Below are 15,841 nucleotides of genomic sequence, written 5' to 3'. Positions count from 1 at the left end.
GTTCCAATGGATGCCAGTCACAGCTCAGTAACAGTTATCACAGTGAACGGAACTGCTCTAACAAATACGTTATCAGCGCAAGCGTATACTTCTCTATGCTAGAGGAGCATTTCTACAGCGAGTCGCGCGTGTCGTCCTAGTTGATCAGTTGACATTTGATATGACATTCTAACAACTTTATAACCTAAATTTCGAACAGTCAATTGACAAATACGTCCTTGCTGACTTTTCCATCGCATATAAAACGTTTATTTTCGTCAACCTTATTTTATTTTTATTTTTGAGAATCGTAAATCTTTCGGATTCGGAGAACAGGTGTTTTTTCTCATCTAGATGGAGCCGGCAAAAGAAATCGATATTTATAGAGATACACCTTTGAGGCTGCTGGGTCAGTACGGTAACTGGGTTTATATTTAAAATTAATTGTATTTCTCAAATGATTTTAAGCTCTCTGAAGTTTATCCAGGGGTGCACACAGTTGTGGTGGTGAGGGGTTGGTTTTGGGCGAGGACTGCGTCCTTGAAATTCTCGAGGAGGGTGTTGAAAATCATAGTATCCTGAGGGAGTCCCTATAATATGATAAGTTCTAAAAGTGTGTTTGTCTTTTCGGTCTCAAAATTTTATAGTTTTTTCAAAAATTTTCAAACTATTTGTAATTAATTTGATTCAATTTAGAAGTATTTTTGTAATTTAAAAATGATTTTTGTGTGTTTTGAATTGTAAATTTAGTATGTAATTGAAAAATTTTGAAGTGATCTAACCTAGCTACATGTGGACTGTTGTATAAATTAGAATTGGAACCGTTTTGTGCGTTTTAGCCTGTGGTACTTTCCGTAAGTTATGTAATTCTGAATAAATTGAATAAAATGGAAGGTTTTGGGCTTCCATTTTTAGGGGGAGGGGGTGTATGAGCTGATTTTTTTAGGGGTTCTTTCTTTGTAGCCTATTTTATGAAATTGTGCTGTAACCTGTAAGTTATGTAAAAGCATCTGAGAAATTTTAATTGACTTATATTGTCAATTAATGATTTAACTACTTTCAGGTAAGTTTCAAATTAAAATTTATTTATTAATTCCTTAGACCAGTTATAGAATAGACACGGCCCATTGTATATTCATACTGAAAGTCGATGAAGCCAACATCTACTGCCAAATCCACCCATCTTGACGTCACGCATCGTATAGAAATTATAGAAAACTTTTTTGAGTTTGTTGTGTAAGTGTTTGTGGTGTTTAACTTACATTATTGTTAAACAATGCATTGTTGTTAAACATAGCTTGTTTCCCATAGTAGATTGTTATTTGTTTATGTAATTATTATTTATGAAAATGGTAATCTCCTGCGCAGCATATAATTGCACTGAAATTTTTAGGAAAAAAAGTGGAATATCTTTTCATGCATAAGTTGAAATTTATACACATAAATATTGTAAGCTGTAACTGTAATATTATCCTTGGTTATGATGTAAGTGAACTCATTGCAGCATGACAATAAATTAGTTTTGTAGGCTACCGTACCTTATTATTTTCAAAACACATAACTTTGAAGCCGATATCACATAACACATTATACCTTAACCGATATCGTTTTTGCCCGTAGCTAGAAATAACCTAAAAACACCATAAATCTGAAATAGACACAATCTGAAAGTTTTCCATACGATGCGTGACGTCAAGATGGGTGCATTTGGCAGTAGATGTTGGCTTCAGAGGCAAGACTTCCCAGCGTGTCTATTCTATAACTGGTCTAAGATTAATTCCATCATCCAAAAATAATAAATAATAGGTTATAACACAATGCATCTTGATATTCATTATTATCAGGTGTCTACATTTTTGGAACAATCGCAATCCGCAAAAAATAATCTGTGCGAAATGCGAGTTGTTTTATGTTTATTTATTGACAAGCAGAATTATGCTAATAACTCGTATTTCAAGTCATCAATAGTTTTAATCAGTGAAGACCTAGTAAAAGCTATCACTGTCGATACGATTGTATTATTCAATTTCTTGATGCTCATTTTGGTTCTTTTTACTCACCATAAAATATTGATTGTCCCCAGTCTGTGTGTACCATTTGTCAGTCCTCGCATTCACAATGAAAGATTACTTAACATTTTGGTGCTGACATTTATCATTATGGTACTAGTTCCAGAGATTATTAATTATTAGCATGGAGCACTGTATTGGTATTAACAACATCAGTGTATTATTTCAATTATTATGGAGAAATACGACATCTCCTCACATATTATTAAATTATTATGGAGAACAGTTGAAAGCATCTGTCATTGTTACTATAAGACAGTGTATAAGCCTGTATTACATCAGAAAACCAGGCTGGGTCGCCAGTGGGACACCAAAGTGTCCGATTAATTCGCAGGGCAATAGTTCTTATTGCACTCACCAGGTTTTGGTGTCCGGCTAGTGTATCAATCAAGACACCTTCCCGGACACCATTGGTCCCGCTGTTAACCCAGCTTGCTTTACACACGGACACCAGTGGTGTCCAAATCTACCAAAGGTTAATATTATATAGTGTGTTATAATATAATATTCTAAACAATGGAATGGCGAAAAAACCCAAGTGTACAGAGTGTTAGAAGCTCAAAACTAATGAGTCGATTATGATTTTTGGAATGTAGATTATCTATTTTTACATCATTGCACCGTTTTTACAGGCTATGCGAATGAGTTAGCTGAAGCTTTGCGGCCTGTCATACATCGTTATGTCCTGAGAACAGGCTATGGTGTGGCAACTTTATACATGTTTGCTGATGTGGCTGATAAATCTTACGCTAAAGCTGAGGTAACTGTATCCTATTAGATCAATAGTTTTTATTATTTTTAAGTCTATTGAAAAACTTATTATACCGGGTGTTTCAAAATGAATGACGGGGTTTCAACATGCTATAATATCTACTTCATGAAACTTACAGCTACAAGTCATATATCAAATGAAATTAGAACTCATACATTTTTTTGCATAATGTAAAAGCATTTTCAAGCACTCAAACCCTTTCTAAAAACTATTTAGTGTTATATGCTGGCAGACAGGTGTATCAGCTGTAACTGTTACTTGTAATCTGGATACTAGACAGCTGTATCTCTTCCATGAACTGCCCCAGGATGAAGCAGAAAACCTCATCTTTTAAAAATATGGTGTACTGCCTCACTGGCATAATAAGGTACGCGATTGGTTTAACCTACCTGTACCCGACCGCTGGGTTGGCCGTACCAGGAATCTAATGACAGGGTTTGTTTCCCAAGGCCCCCACGGTCACCTGACCTAACGCCGTATGATTTCTATGTATTAAGGACCGTGCCTCGGTCATCTGGGGGACCCTGGTTTACTGAATTTTCTCCAGTTTGATGCAAGGAACCCATATACGGAGACTCACAAAGTTTGTCGGTGTATTTCAGAAACAAACACTCTGTATGTGAACTATCTGTTCTGCTCTTCCAAGCAATAAAATACATAAGCATAATATTCTCTAATGAAATCTATTTCAACTGTGGAAATTGATGCAATTCCGGAGGTTATCAATACTCAGAACTACCTCTTATGGGCATCATAAGATGGGCATCATATAGATGATCTTATTAGTAAAATTTCAAGAAGTATATTCATACTACGCAGTATGATAAAAATCGCACCCAACGGCACAGGTAAAACTATTTATTTCTCCCTTATATACTCTCACTTAGTATATGGTATTGAATTGTGGGGCAGTTCAACAAAAAAGAACTTGGATAGAATTTTCCTCATACAAAAGAAAGCTGTTAGGTATCTGGCGGGACTCGGATACAACCACCACCCTTGTAGACAAGCATTCAGATCGCTATCGCTACTGACTGTACCCTCAATTTATATTTTCAGGCTGATCATGTATTCAGTCCAAAATAGAACGAATTTCAGACTTAGAGCCGATATGCACTCGTACAATACTAGAGGGAGAGAAAACTGCAACTCAGCCTCATAGTATAACGCTATTTGAGAGGAAGCCTAGTTATGCGGGGTGCAAGTTTTATAATAGACTTCCACGCTTTTTGAAGCTGTCGTCCATTAGCGGTAAATTGAGAGGGTTCAGGGCTGACCTTTATAAGTTGTTGGTTGAAGGAGCATATTACTCGGTTGATGAGTTTTTTGAGGGCCAACCATGATGACTATTGTAAGTTGTGTAAATTTGTAGATATTTTTGTTCTGACTGATTTGTCATGATGCTGAGATTATTTTTATATAATTGACGCATTCATGTGCATTTTGTGTATGTAGTTTGAGTAGGGATGATTGATATAGGTTATTCATGTTTTATACAATGTTTCTGTGATTTGACCTGACTGTGATTGATTTTTTTCATTCTCCATTTGACCTGACTGTAATATAAATGTTATCAAGTGGTATTGTTTTAATCATTAATAGATGTGTTGTTGTTGTTTTTCTGTTATAGTTAAATTTAATTATGATCTAGACTGATTCAGCAGTGGAACAAATAAGCTTTGATAAGATTTATATTGAATAGACTATGGAATGGAACTTATATTAATATTGTATTGACTCTAAATTACTGTATGACGAAAATCTATGTTTGTAAAAGCTCTTGAGTTAATAAAACAATGGAAAATGAAATCAATCAATCATCATTACATTAGCCAATTTTCAATTTACTTTCATTTGAATTTCTGTTTTGGGAAGCGATTGGTTTCGTGGTCGCGCTAATAAGCTATAGCAATTCTCAAGTGGGAATATTGAAATTGAATATTTCATTCTATTTAAACAATTGTAGAAGCCCTATGAAGAAAAGATAATATTCAAATCCATTTTATTTAGTATTTGCAGTTAATATAGTTCAATATTGTTCCTATATGTTCAAAAATATTATTGTTCCAACATATCTTCAGCTGTTCATTGGACTTGAAGGCTAGTGTAATGGGGGTAATTAAGTAATGGTAATTTATTGGGGTTATATTATGTATTTATAATTTTGGTTATATTAGGTATGGTATTGAGCTGGTATTATAGGGCTGTGAGAACAACCCTAGACATTATATGGTAACAATTTATAATGGGGGAATCGCTTGGCTTGCGAGAGGTTAAATTGATCTAACTCTATAACTCATAAGAAAGGAACTATATTTTAAAAGAATAAACAAAATAGATTATATTTTGGAGGATTGAGTAATCGATTTAATTAAAATGTAACTAAAAATGAAACTGGAAACTTAAATAAAATAATATTAAAAAAACTTCTTGAACTAACAATAGAATAATTACAGGATTTGCCTTCAATAAAAAAGATGAATAATATATAATAATGAAATTGATAATATTAGCAACTCACTGTACCAGGAAAATGGTGTCTCGGAACAGAGGGGTAGAGCCGGGCCCGATTATCTGCTGTAGTTCCAGGTCCCGTCCTCGTAACCGACTGCTAAGAGGCATACATTTTTCAGTCCAATTTTACTTGTCATGAATTTTCACTGTCGTCGACACTTTTAATTTTTTTAATAATGGATGCTCTCGGATTGTAAAAATTCATGTCAAATAATCGGCTACATTTCATCCCCGGGTCCCCCTAAACTTCGACCCGAAGTTATCATAACAAATTACAATTCTTTACTTAATAATTCTTTACATACTTGCCTCTAACAAAACGAAATTACAATATTAATGCTACCAATATTATACAATAAAATGAGATGGAATTATCAAAAGCTATACCAAATACAATAAAATAATATATGAGAATAAGATGATAATTTAAAGCATTGTTGATTAGACTTCAAAGCTGTTCCAGGGGATAGTCTACGACTGGAGTACGTATTGGAGGAGACATCAAAGCTCTTGCCTTACTCCAAATATAACTTCGAATACATAGTCTAAATAAATTAAAGTTAAAGTCAGAAGAATTTGCCAAATAATAATTACATATATAATTACATAATAATTACAAACATTAATTTACAATTCACTCCTAGCAGATCAAAACTGTTTGGCATCTCTATATGTTCGAACAAATCGTTGGAAAATAAATTATGTGTTTCAAATGTCGAGAAGTGAATATGCCAATTTTCATTCAAAATATCTAATAAGTTGAGATATTCAGGTATTTTCTCGAGTTCAAAAATTGGTAAAGAGAGTTTTGTTAAGTTCGTCCGCATGTGGGGAATCAAATTGATAAATTCAGGCAAGGGATGGGAAAAGCAATCACAAGGATAGAGTGTGCTAATCAGAATGTCGTTGTTGTCTAGAAGTTCGCATGCGCAAGGGATGTGAAGAAACAGTGTTCCTAGTCCGCTCCATGGGATTGTTTTGCTTGTATTTCCACACCGAATCTTCATAGTCTCTCTTGGGTTGTGGAGTAGAAATGTATCCTCACGAAGGCGTGTGATCTGCGTTTCATTGTCGTTTGGCTGACAGTTGAATTTGCAGACTTGATAAAGTTTTGACATTTCAGCTTCAGTTGATAAGAGATGTAGACAAGTGTTTGTGGCCGTGGTAGATGAAAGTTTGGTTCTTGGGATCAAGCAGAGTCCTTTCTGCTTGAATTTGCAGTCTTCTTCTTCATCTTGGGAAAGGATTTTCAGGTTGCTTTCTTGTTTCAAAATGAGGTGATGTTCGGTGGTCAAGTGACAGGTATGACCATTCCAATGAAGCGTTATTGATTGTATCTGCAATAGCGCTGTTTTCAAATTCCTCTTTATTGGTATTTAGAGAGTCACCAATATTTCGCTATCTGTCTTACTGCAGGTTGTGAGTTTCAAATTTCGAATTTAATCCAGTTCTTCTGTTGCTAATGTGTAGTTGTTTCGGTTGATTGACTGTTTCAGTTGTTGAAGGTGTTTTGAAGATCTTTTTGTGAGATGACGTGACGAGAGAGCTGTTGATTGTGGCATCTCGTCTCTATATCTTGATAGTTCTGGTTGAGCGTCGTCATGTACATGAATATCGTTGTCCTCAGTTGAGTTTTCAGCAAGTAGACTGTAGAACTCCCTTTTTGAAGTTTATTCTGCTTTGCGAATGATTGTTGCCAAATAATTAGGTCGTGTTTCATGTTGTTCAGTACATGTTCTACGTTGTGAGCCATGTCGTTCATCTTGCTTGTGTTGTTCACCAAATCTACATGTTCAGCGTGTACAAAGTTTTGTAGGTGGTTGAGATGTGGTTTTCACATAAGATCCGAGTTCTTCGTCAGTAGCTACTCCACAGCCCCGATCGCATCTATGGCACGTCCGCGGTGGCGTGGAAGTCGATTGTTGGTCTGGTCGCTGGCTCTTGTGTCGTCATCGCTGTCGTTGCCGTCGGTGTTCTCTTGTAGCTGTAGTAGTAGCAGTTCGGTGCGATGAATCTGATTGAATACAGCACATTCCGATGGAGAAGGGCATGTTTCAAATTTCAAAGGGGTATGCATATAATTCTTCAAAGCATAGATAGATAGATATATAGATAGGTAGGCTGCCTTTATTTCAACCTGGAGGGCAAAGTTAGGGCGCAGCCGGCTCTCTCTCCCACTTAACCCTCCTATACAATTCTAATGTATCTACATCACAACATAAGGAAATAATATTTCGAATAGAATAATAAGTAATATGATAAAAAAGTATAAATCAATATTTGAAAAAAAACAATTTCATTTAATTTAGTAGAATATTGAAACTTGAAACTATATATTTTAGACCGAAAAAAATAAAAAAGTTAGAAAATAGAGTTATAGAAAGTTTTTTAAGCAAGAAACAATGACATTTCATGCAAACACACACTTCCACACACGCAAACACACCACGCAGCATAAGGATGTGATTTAGGAATGCGAAATGTTACAGGGATTGTGAACTCATACAATACTACATTATGAATTTCTTCAAATATAGCACCGTGAAATAGAGAAATCTCTTGAGAAATTGATAAAGAAAATAAGCCAATGAATGCTATAAGACAATACATTATTGAAACCATGTTAAAAGTAAATACATTATTGAAACCATGTTAAAAGTAAAATTCATTAAAGTCATTAGTTAATCTTTAATGCAAACATTTATTGTATTCAACTTCCATAACAACTTTCACGATAAATTCCTATTTGCTATCAAAATATGATTTCTCCCAAATTATTCCTATATACCCTTACAATTATTTAAACAATTCTCTTTACATATTAATTCTCTCTATCTTATTCTTATATAATTACGTATTCACTCTCTTAAACTCATCTTAGATTAGAACTATATTCAATGCACTTGAAAATTAATCATTGAAAAAAAATATCTATGATTAATAAATTGATCATACGATTATCTAGAAAAGAAAATAATTTTATTATACACTATTCATCATAGTATATACTACACTCATTTCCGTCACTATAGATTCATAATAAATCGTTGGAGTAATTCTCAAAACGATTAGCTGATTTTATCTTTATCATTCTTGAATTATGTTGTCAAATTCGAGCTGCATTGTTTTAAATAAGGTATCAATGGAAGTAGAAGAAAAATTATCTTTAGTTATATATATAAAAGACAATAGATTTAGGAACTGTAGAGTAAGCACTTTGTACTAGTATTTAAACCTCTGTAAGATTATTTCTCGTGTCATTCCGTTACCAATAGTCATGCTGCCATTATGTATGTGTTTTATTCATTAAATAAATCTTTTTAAAAAGTGAGTTGCGCGTTCGTTTATCTTATCTTTTGATAGAATCTGCTAACGCTGTCATAATTATTTAAAATCGTCTCATAAAATAATACATGAGAGAATTCAAATTAGTCGTTTTAGCAAACTGAGAACAATAAAACAATTTTCATTACTTCCTGTAAGCTTTGCATTGTTCATTAATTTTCAGTAATAATTGCCAAAGATGGAGAAAATATTCGAAAAATAACTGTTTCATCTCTATTTATTCACATCAATTGTCTTTCAAAACTCACGAAAGGCAAAGATGATTTATAGAGGTATTGACTTGCTGAAATTAAGGAAAGTGATTATACAATAGAACAATAGAGACAATCAATTTATTGGCTTTCGAATAAAATACTTTTTCAATTTATCCACATGAAAAGTGACGTTTTTGAAGCATCCTCTAAGCGGAAAAAATATTTCATAGATTTCATCTGATAATTTTCTTACGACTTCATAAGGACCTGAATATCTTTTGACCAATTTCCTAGACTGTCCTTGCTTGACGTCAGGGTCGTAGACCATAACTAAATCTCCTGGCTGAAATACACAATCTATTCTGTTCTTGTCATAATAGAATTTTTGTTTCTTCTGAGCGTCTGATAAGATTAATGGAATATATTCTCTTATTGACTGGATATTCATTAGCCTAGTCTCGAAATTTGATGCTTCCTGAACATATTGACCTTTATGATCAGGGTTGAATTTCAAATCAATAGGGTGTAAGCTTCAAAACCATGCAATAAGAAGAAAGGCGAATATTTCAATGAACATTGTTTCGAATTGTTGTAGGCAAACAATACTTTGGGTAGCATTTCCACCCACAGTTTCCTGTGATCAGATACATAAGATGTTAACATATCTTGTATTGTTCGGTTCGCTCTCTCGACTAATCCTTGGCTTTGATGATGACTTGAAGATCCTAATACATGTTTTATTCCCAACTCGGTCATAAGAGATTCAACTTTCTTATTGACGAAATGCGTATCTCTATCTGATCGTATTTCTTTTGGAACGCCAAATCGGTATATCACTTTCCATAAGCATTTAATGGTATTATTAGCATCCGCTTGTCTACAAGGTTCAGCCAAAATGTAGCGAGTTGTCAAGTCTACTACAGTTAGAATGTATGAAAAGCCCATTGAGCTCTCCAACGGTCCTATTTAATCAATCATGATGCGGAAAAGGGTTGTACAGGGCAATTTATAGGAGATAAAAATGCTTGTGGTTTTGTATTAGGAACTTTTCTCTCTTGGCAGTTTTTACATGATTTAACGTAGTTTACTACACTGTCATACATGTTTTCCCAATAGTATCTCGATGATATTTTCTCGTACGTTTTATAAATGCCTGTATGATCACCAGTCAAGGGGTCATCGTGAAACATTTCAAGTACCTGTTTGATCAAGGATCGAGGTATAACAAGTTTTAATTCATTATGATGCACATTGAATTTTTCAGATAAACAATTCCTTTCTGAATTGTATATTTTCTTGATTTTCGAGCTATGATTTTATCGCTAAGGTCTGGATTTTCTATCGCGTCATATATTTTTCTTATGTTTTCATCGTCCTTTTGTAATGATTTAATGTTAGACTCTAGTATATGAAAAATATTGAAATTCTCATCATTTGTCAGATCACTTATATCTTTTTGAAGAGGATATCTATCTACTGAGAGCGTCCGGGACATGCATTTGAGCTCCTGGTTTATATTTCAAATCAAATGTGAACTCTGTTAGTTTCATTAATAATTTACTCACTCTATTACTTGGATTTTTCCATGTCTTATAAAATTGAAGACTAGCATGGTCTGTGTAGATCGTGAATAATCGTCCTATCAAATATTGTCTGAAATAATTAACACAATACACGATTGCTAGCAACTCAATTTCTCCGACTGCCCAATTTTCCTCATTTTTAGTTAGTTTTCTAGAAACTAAAGCTACCAGATGTAATTTTCCTTCATCATCTGGCTGCGAAATGTGCCCGGCGCCTCCACCATGTAATGGGGGTAATTAAGTAATGGTAATATATTGGGGTTATATTATGTATTTATAATTTTGGTTATATTAGGTATGGTATTGAGCTGGTATTATAGGGTTGTTCTCACAACCCTAGACATTATATGGTAACAATTTATAATGGGGGAATCGCTTGGCTTGCGAGAGGTTAAATTGATCTAACTCTATAACTCATGAGAAAGGAACTATATTTTAAAAGAATGAACAAAACAGATTATATTTTGGAGAATTGAGTAATCGATTTAATTGAAATGTAACTAAAAATGAAACTGGAAACGTAAATAAAATAATATTAAGAAAACTTTTTAAACGAATAATAGAATAATTACAGGATTTGCCTTCAATAAAAAAATATGAATAATGTATAATAATGAAATTGATAATATTAGCAACTCACTGTACCAGAAAAATTGTGTCTCGGAACAAAGGTGTAGAGCCGGGCCCGATTATCTACTGTAGATAGTTCCAGGTCCCGTCCTTGTCACCCCCTTTTGAGGGGTTGAAATTCAGTTGTACGTCAAAAGGTAGAGTATTTGACCTATAACTTATCCTGAAAGCTACAGTATTATATCTACAACAGTCTCCAATACATATGACTCACTCTGTATATTAACTATAAGGCCATATTGAGATGCGACGCAACGTGACATGACGTGACCCGAGTCTGCTAGATAAGTCAATATCATAATATATTATGATCATTGTTCACACGTGATAGCTTCATCTCAATGTGAATATAATAATATGGTATTAAATTATCTAGTAGACATGAGTCACGTCGCATCGCTTCTCAATATGCGACTAGCTTTTTATCAGTCTTCTCACTAATCAATATTTCCCATTCACCTCAATTTTTAGTCACCATTACTATTTCAACTTATTAAATTTTACCGCTTTTCTCATTTCATTATTCATTTGTATCTCATATATGTGATTCAATTTTATTACATGCATCTGTTGAATGTTAATAGTTTGATGTTTTTGAATTTTCAGAGTTGCAAACCAGGTGACAAGCATTGGATTGGCACTGCAATCGACGTGGGTATCTGGCAGAGTCTTGCATCTCTGATTGTACCGAGCGTATTTATAAATAGATTCGGCGCAGCCAGTCGTTACCTGATGCTAAGGACAACCAAATTACCTGTAAATAGAGTTACAAGGATTAGCGTGTTCCTATCATTGGCCACCATTCCTCTAATCGTCAAACCTATCGATAAATCCGTTGACTTAGTGATGGATACATTTATAAGAGATGCTCTGGGAACGAAAGACGACTGAATGATTGATCTTGAGATGATCGTCAATTGTCTCAATAATTCTAGTTACCACTGTAACATGTGATAGTAAATATAGTATTGTATTGTTATGTAGCTTGTCGACCATGTGAGAGAATATATTGAAATAGATGAAAGAAGATTCCTCACTTTCCAAGATATTAGATTACTTTAGATGATGTTGAAGAATATTTGATACTTTATTCATAAAAGTTGCTCAGCACATGCTACGTTAAAATTGAATTATATAATTCTGTCGACGAGAACTTGCCATTTTGCTATGAACTATCAGTTCTGTACCTTTTGAGTACAACCTTGATTTGTTGCTCTATGCTGCAGTATTCAAAATCTGTTGATAGAATCTCATACTCTTCCTTATGATATTTACTTGTTCCAAACACTTCTCCCAATTCAATTATTTCAAGAAAATTCATCTACTTATGTACCGGTTCTAAGTCTACTTAAAATATACTCTTGGGCAATGCAAGTTATTATTCACTCTACTGAGGATTGTCTAAATTGTCATAGGCCTAATCAGTACTCATCCAAAAATTTCTATTCATTTACACATAGGAGAGCTCTTCTGCTCTGATAGGATAACTTATACAATATCCTAATGATCGGAAACTGAAAATCTCAATTAGTACGGTACTTTACAATGTTGAAATGACTAAAATGAGAAGATTTACCAGTTTTAAGTTTGATTTTCATTAAACAGTGGAATAGTTTTTACTTCAAACTAAAATTATGTTTTACATTGTGCTTTACAGTCTGTACCTTTTCATGATTATAGTGTTGGATATTGTCATTCTAAGTCTATCAATATTCGAACATAATGACCTCAGTTTCTTTGGTCTCATGCTATGTGTGAATCTAGTATATGTTACAGTCATATATTGCACAATCGACTTCAAGATTAAGCACCTACTTTCGAAAATCTTGACTTTCGAATATTTTATTATTGTATATGTATGCAAAAAATATAACTTTGATTTAGATCTTAAGTTATGTCTTGACAGAATAGAAATTTATCAATATTATAATGCTAACTCTAAAACCAGAGTCGGTTCCACTGTATATGAAATCCGATTTAATCAGAGGATGGTGAAAAACCATAAAGTGCACTTACCAATGAATATAACCTTTTTATCAAGAACAAACCAATTCAATGCAAATCAAATCAATTTATTTTCTATTTCTTACAATATATACAGAGCATGAAATTACCATAGTTACTGCAATAATTACCATATACTAATTAAAAAACTAATTAGTAACTAAAAAATCACAATCATACCCTGAAGAACATTACAAAAAATCAATTCATATGGAAAATAATCCCAAAGGTTACAAATACCTGTTTGGGCCGAAAAAACGACTTAAAATAAAAAAGAAGTGTTACAGTTAACAAAGCAAATTAAGAAAGAGTAAAAAAAGACAAGAAAAAAAAGGAAAGAGAACTTCAGTATCAGTTTAACATTATAAAAATACTAACAATATTACACTATACACAATAACATTACAAACTAGAAAAAATGTCGCGCTTATCAGTTGTAAAAAAGTGTACTACTGTGCAGGCCTGCAGTTCAAACAATATTTTCATATTAACTAGAAACATCTTCATGTATCAGATGATTATGCAATAATCTGCAGAAAGTTGTCTTCTGCCTACACCTTTTTATGTCCACAGGGAGCCTATTGAAAAACGTTGGTGCTAGAAATGTGAAAATAGTAAAGTTGGGCTTAGGGACTTGCACATTTTGTTGATTCCTCCCAATCCTGCGCATATATATCAGCTGCATTTCGCCACTCCTATCAAAAAATAGCTTCAGGGTTTTATAAATATATAAGTTCCTGATAGGCAGTATTCTGAGCTCTTCAAAAATTGGTGCTGAGTGATCATATCTCGTTTGTTTGCATTGTGCAGCAAGCGCACAAAAGGATAATATAACACTTTACTCAAAATTATTTGTTGTCAAAATAATTACAATTTGAATTCGAAAGTTTTGTTCACTGTTGATTAATAGAGAAAACTCAATAACAGTTTTTATGTGTTATTTTAAATGTTTCTCTTCCCAAAAAATAGATACGGATTATTCGGGCTTCTCAGTTAGTGGGGTCCGGGTTAATAAGGCTCTACTGCTTTTTTGTTTTACAGTATTTTATTGAAACAATCCTTTGTCGTTTTTGAAATGATTCAATACATAGAACAAGTTATTGGAGCCTGATTTATCGTTGCAATGCTGTTCTGTCTAAATGATTATCCTTTTCATTCAATGTGCCATTGACTTGAACTATTATTTCCATATCTTCTAATATAATTGTCCATTGCTGATTTGAAACACCCTTTCTCGGTTTCCTTCTAGATATAACCTTCGGTATCCCTACTCCTCAAATTCCAGTTGTTCATCACACACAAATAGTTTAATTTTGAAAATTCAATTTCCTAATAAATAATTTATTATCCAGCCATTTGTGTTCCAAACAGTTATCAATTCAACAATGTGTATCTGTGAATCGGAAGGAATAATAAATAATGCTTCATGAACTATTATTCTTTCATCTGCATAATAAGGCTGAAAAACACTTTTCAACAGAGCAAAACATTATATTTTTCTATAGTTATAAACACAGATAAATTTCCTATCTGTTAAAATTCGTTTTTAAGGATGTTTCTACATGTATAGCGTTACTTGTCAAATTAATTCAATTTTTTATAATTTAAAATTATCTTTTATTTTATATCCATATAGTTAATTGTTTTCAATTAATATTGGCTCAATTTTAAGGAATTATGAATCTCAGCTATTAATCACTAGCAGCTTAAGCTTAGCCTAGTTGTATAAATTATGTTCATAATAAGTTACAAGTTGTAGTCTTATTTGTAATGATATTTGTTGAAGTTTACAATTAAGAGATGAGATTTATCTTGATTTTTTGTTTATTTAGTGAGATATTAATTGTATCAGATTGTGTTTAGTTATAAATTATGAAACCCACTCCAGTTCGTATTAAACATACAACATTTGTCAACAACTTAAATAAATATATATATATATACATTGTTGAAATAATTTTTATATTCCATTATTCATTCAATAACTGTTCACACTGCTAATATTATTGACAATGACAATTTTGCATAAAAATGATTATCTTCTTTATTCAGAACCTATTAGTCTAGTGTAATCACTAAATTATATGTAGGCCTATCAAGCATATTACTAGTACGGTAATAATAATAGTAAAAGTAAAAAAGTAGTATGACAACTGATTCCACTGGCAGCGTTTGAGGAGCAAGTTGCCAGAGCTGTTCTTATGACATCTATTGAATTGGAAGTTGAATTCTAGTTATTTTAATTATCAAATTCAATGCAGGTATGGGTTAAGTTGACCAAGACAAGGAATGACTAGGCTAGATAAGCAAATACACATTAGGCCTAGTTTGAAAAATATCCCTCAAACTAGGTATTATGCTTCAATATTGATAAGGTTTGTAAGAAACAAAATTCCTTAATTGATGCTTGAAAAATATGTAACATAGCAACTAGTTTAAACATCTGAAGCTTACTTCTCCCCCAAACATGTGAAACATGATACAAATATATAGTTATGGAAGATTTTAAAACACTAAGATATATCATTTATTGCACCATACGTAGAAAATCACCATAATAAAGAGAGTTAGCTTTATCTTTTTAAATACATGTTTTAATAATAGGATAGGTAGTGAATCAGTGTAACTTCTGATAATATATCGCTATACCTTAATGTCATGGTAACTTATAACCGTTCATCTACAAAACTACAAAAAAGGCATTGCAATCTGCAATAGCTAAGGCACTATAAAAACCTGGTTTTTACTGTG

At 33.0% G+C, this 15,841-nt stretch overlaps 1 protein-coding gene across 1 annotated transcript; it reads left to right on the top strand.

Annotated features, from left to right (window-relative positions):
• The first annotated feature begins 104 nt into the window (after positions 1-104).
• Positions 105-15,033, top strand: LOC111053762 (mitochondrial fission process protein 1). The gene is made up of 3 exons (XM_022340688.2): positions 105-388; positions 2,681-2,808; positions 11,693-15,033. The coding sequence occupies exons 1-3, from the start codon at positions 334-336 to the stop codon at positions 11,975-11,977; spliced, it is 468 nt and encodes a 155-aa protein (XP_022196380.1). The 5' UTR covers positions 105-333; the 3' UTR covers positions 11,978-15,033.
• Positions 15,034-15,841: the final 808 nt, after the last annotated feature.

Source organism: Nilaparvata lugens, chromosome X, assembly GCF_014356525.2.
Source record: "Nilaparvata lugens isolate BPH chromosome X, ASM1435652v1, whole genome shotgun sequence".
Taxonomy (NCBI): Eukaryota; Metazoa; Arthropoda; class Insecta; order Hemiptera; family Delphacidae; genus Nilaparvata; species Nilaparvata lugens.
This window is presented reverse-complemented; position numbering and strand designations above follow the sequence as displayed.

Bases quoted from the DNA above. Each gene is read 5' to 3' on its own strand.
- LOC111053762 (XM_022340688.2), top strand. From the start codon at position 334: ATGGAGCCGGCAAAAGAAATCGATATTTATAGAGATACACCTTTGAGG. The intron at 389-2,680 runs GTCAGTACGGTA...CCGTTTTTACAG, and splicing joins TACACCTTTGAGGCTGCTGG to GCTATGCGAATGAGTTAGCT. The intron at 2,809-11,692 runs GTAACTGTATCC...TTGAATTTTCAG, and splicing joins AATCTTACGCTAAAGCTGAG to AGTTGCAAACCAGGTGACAA.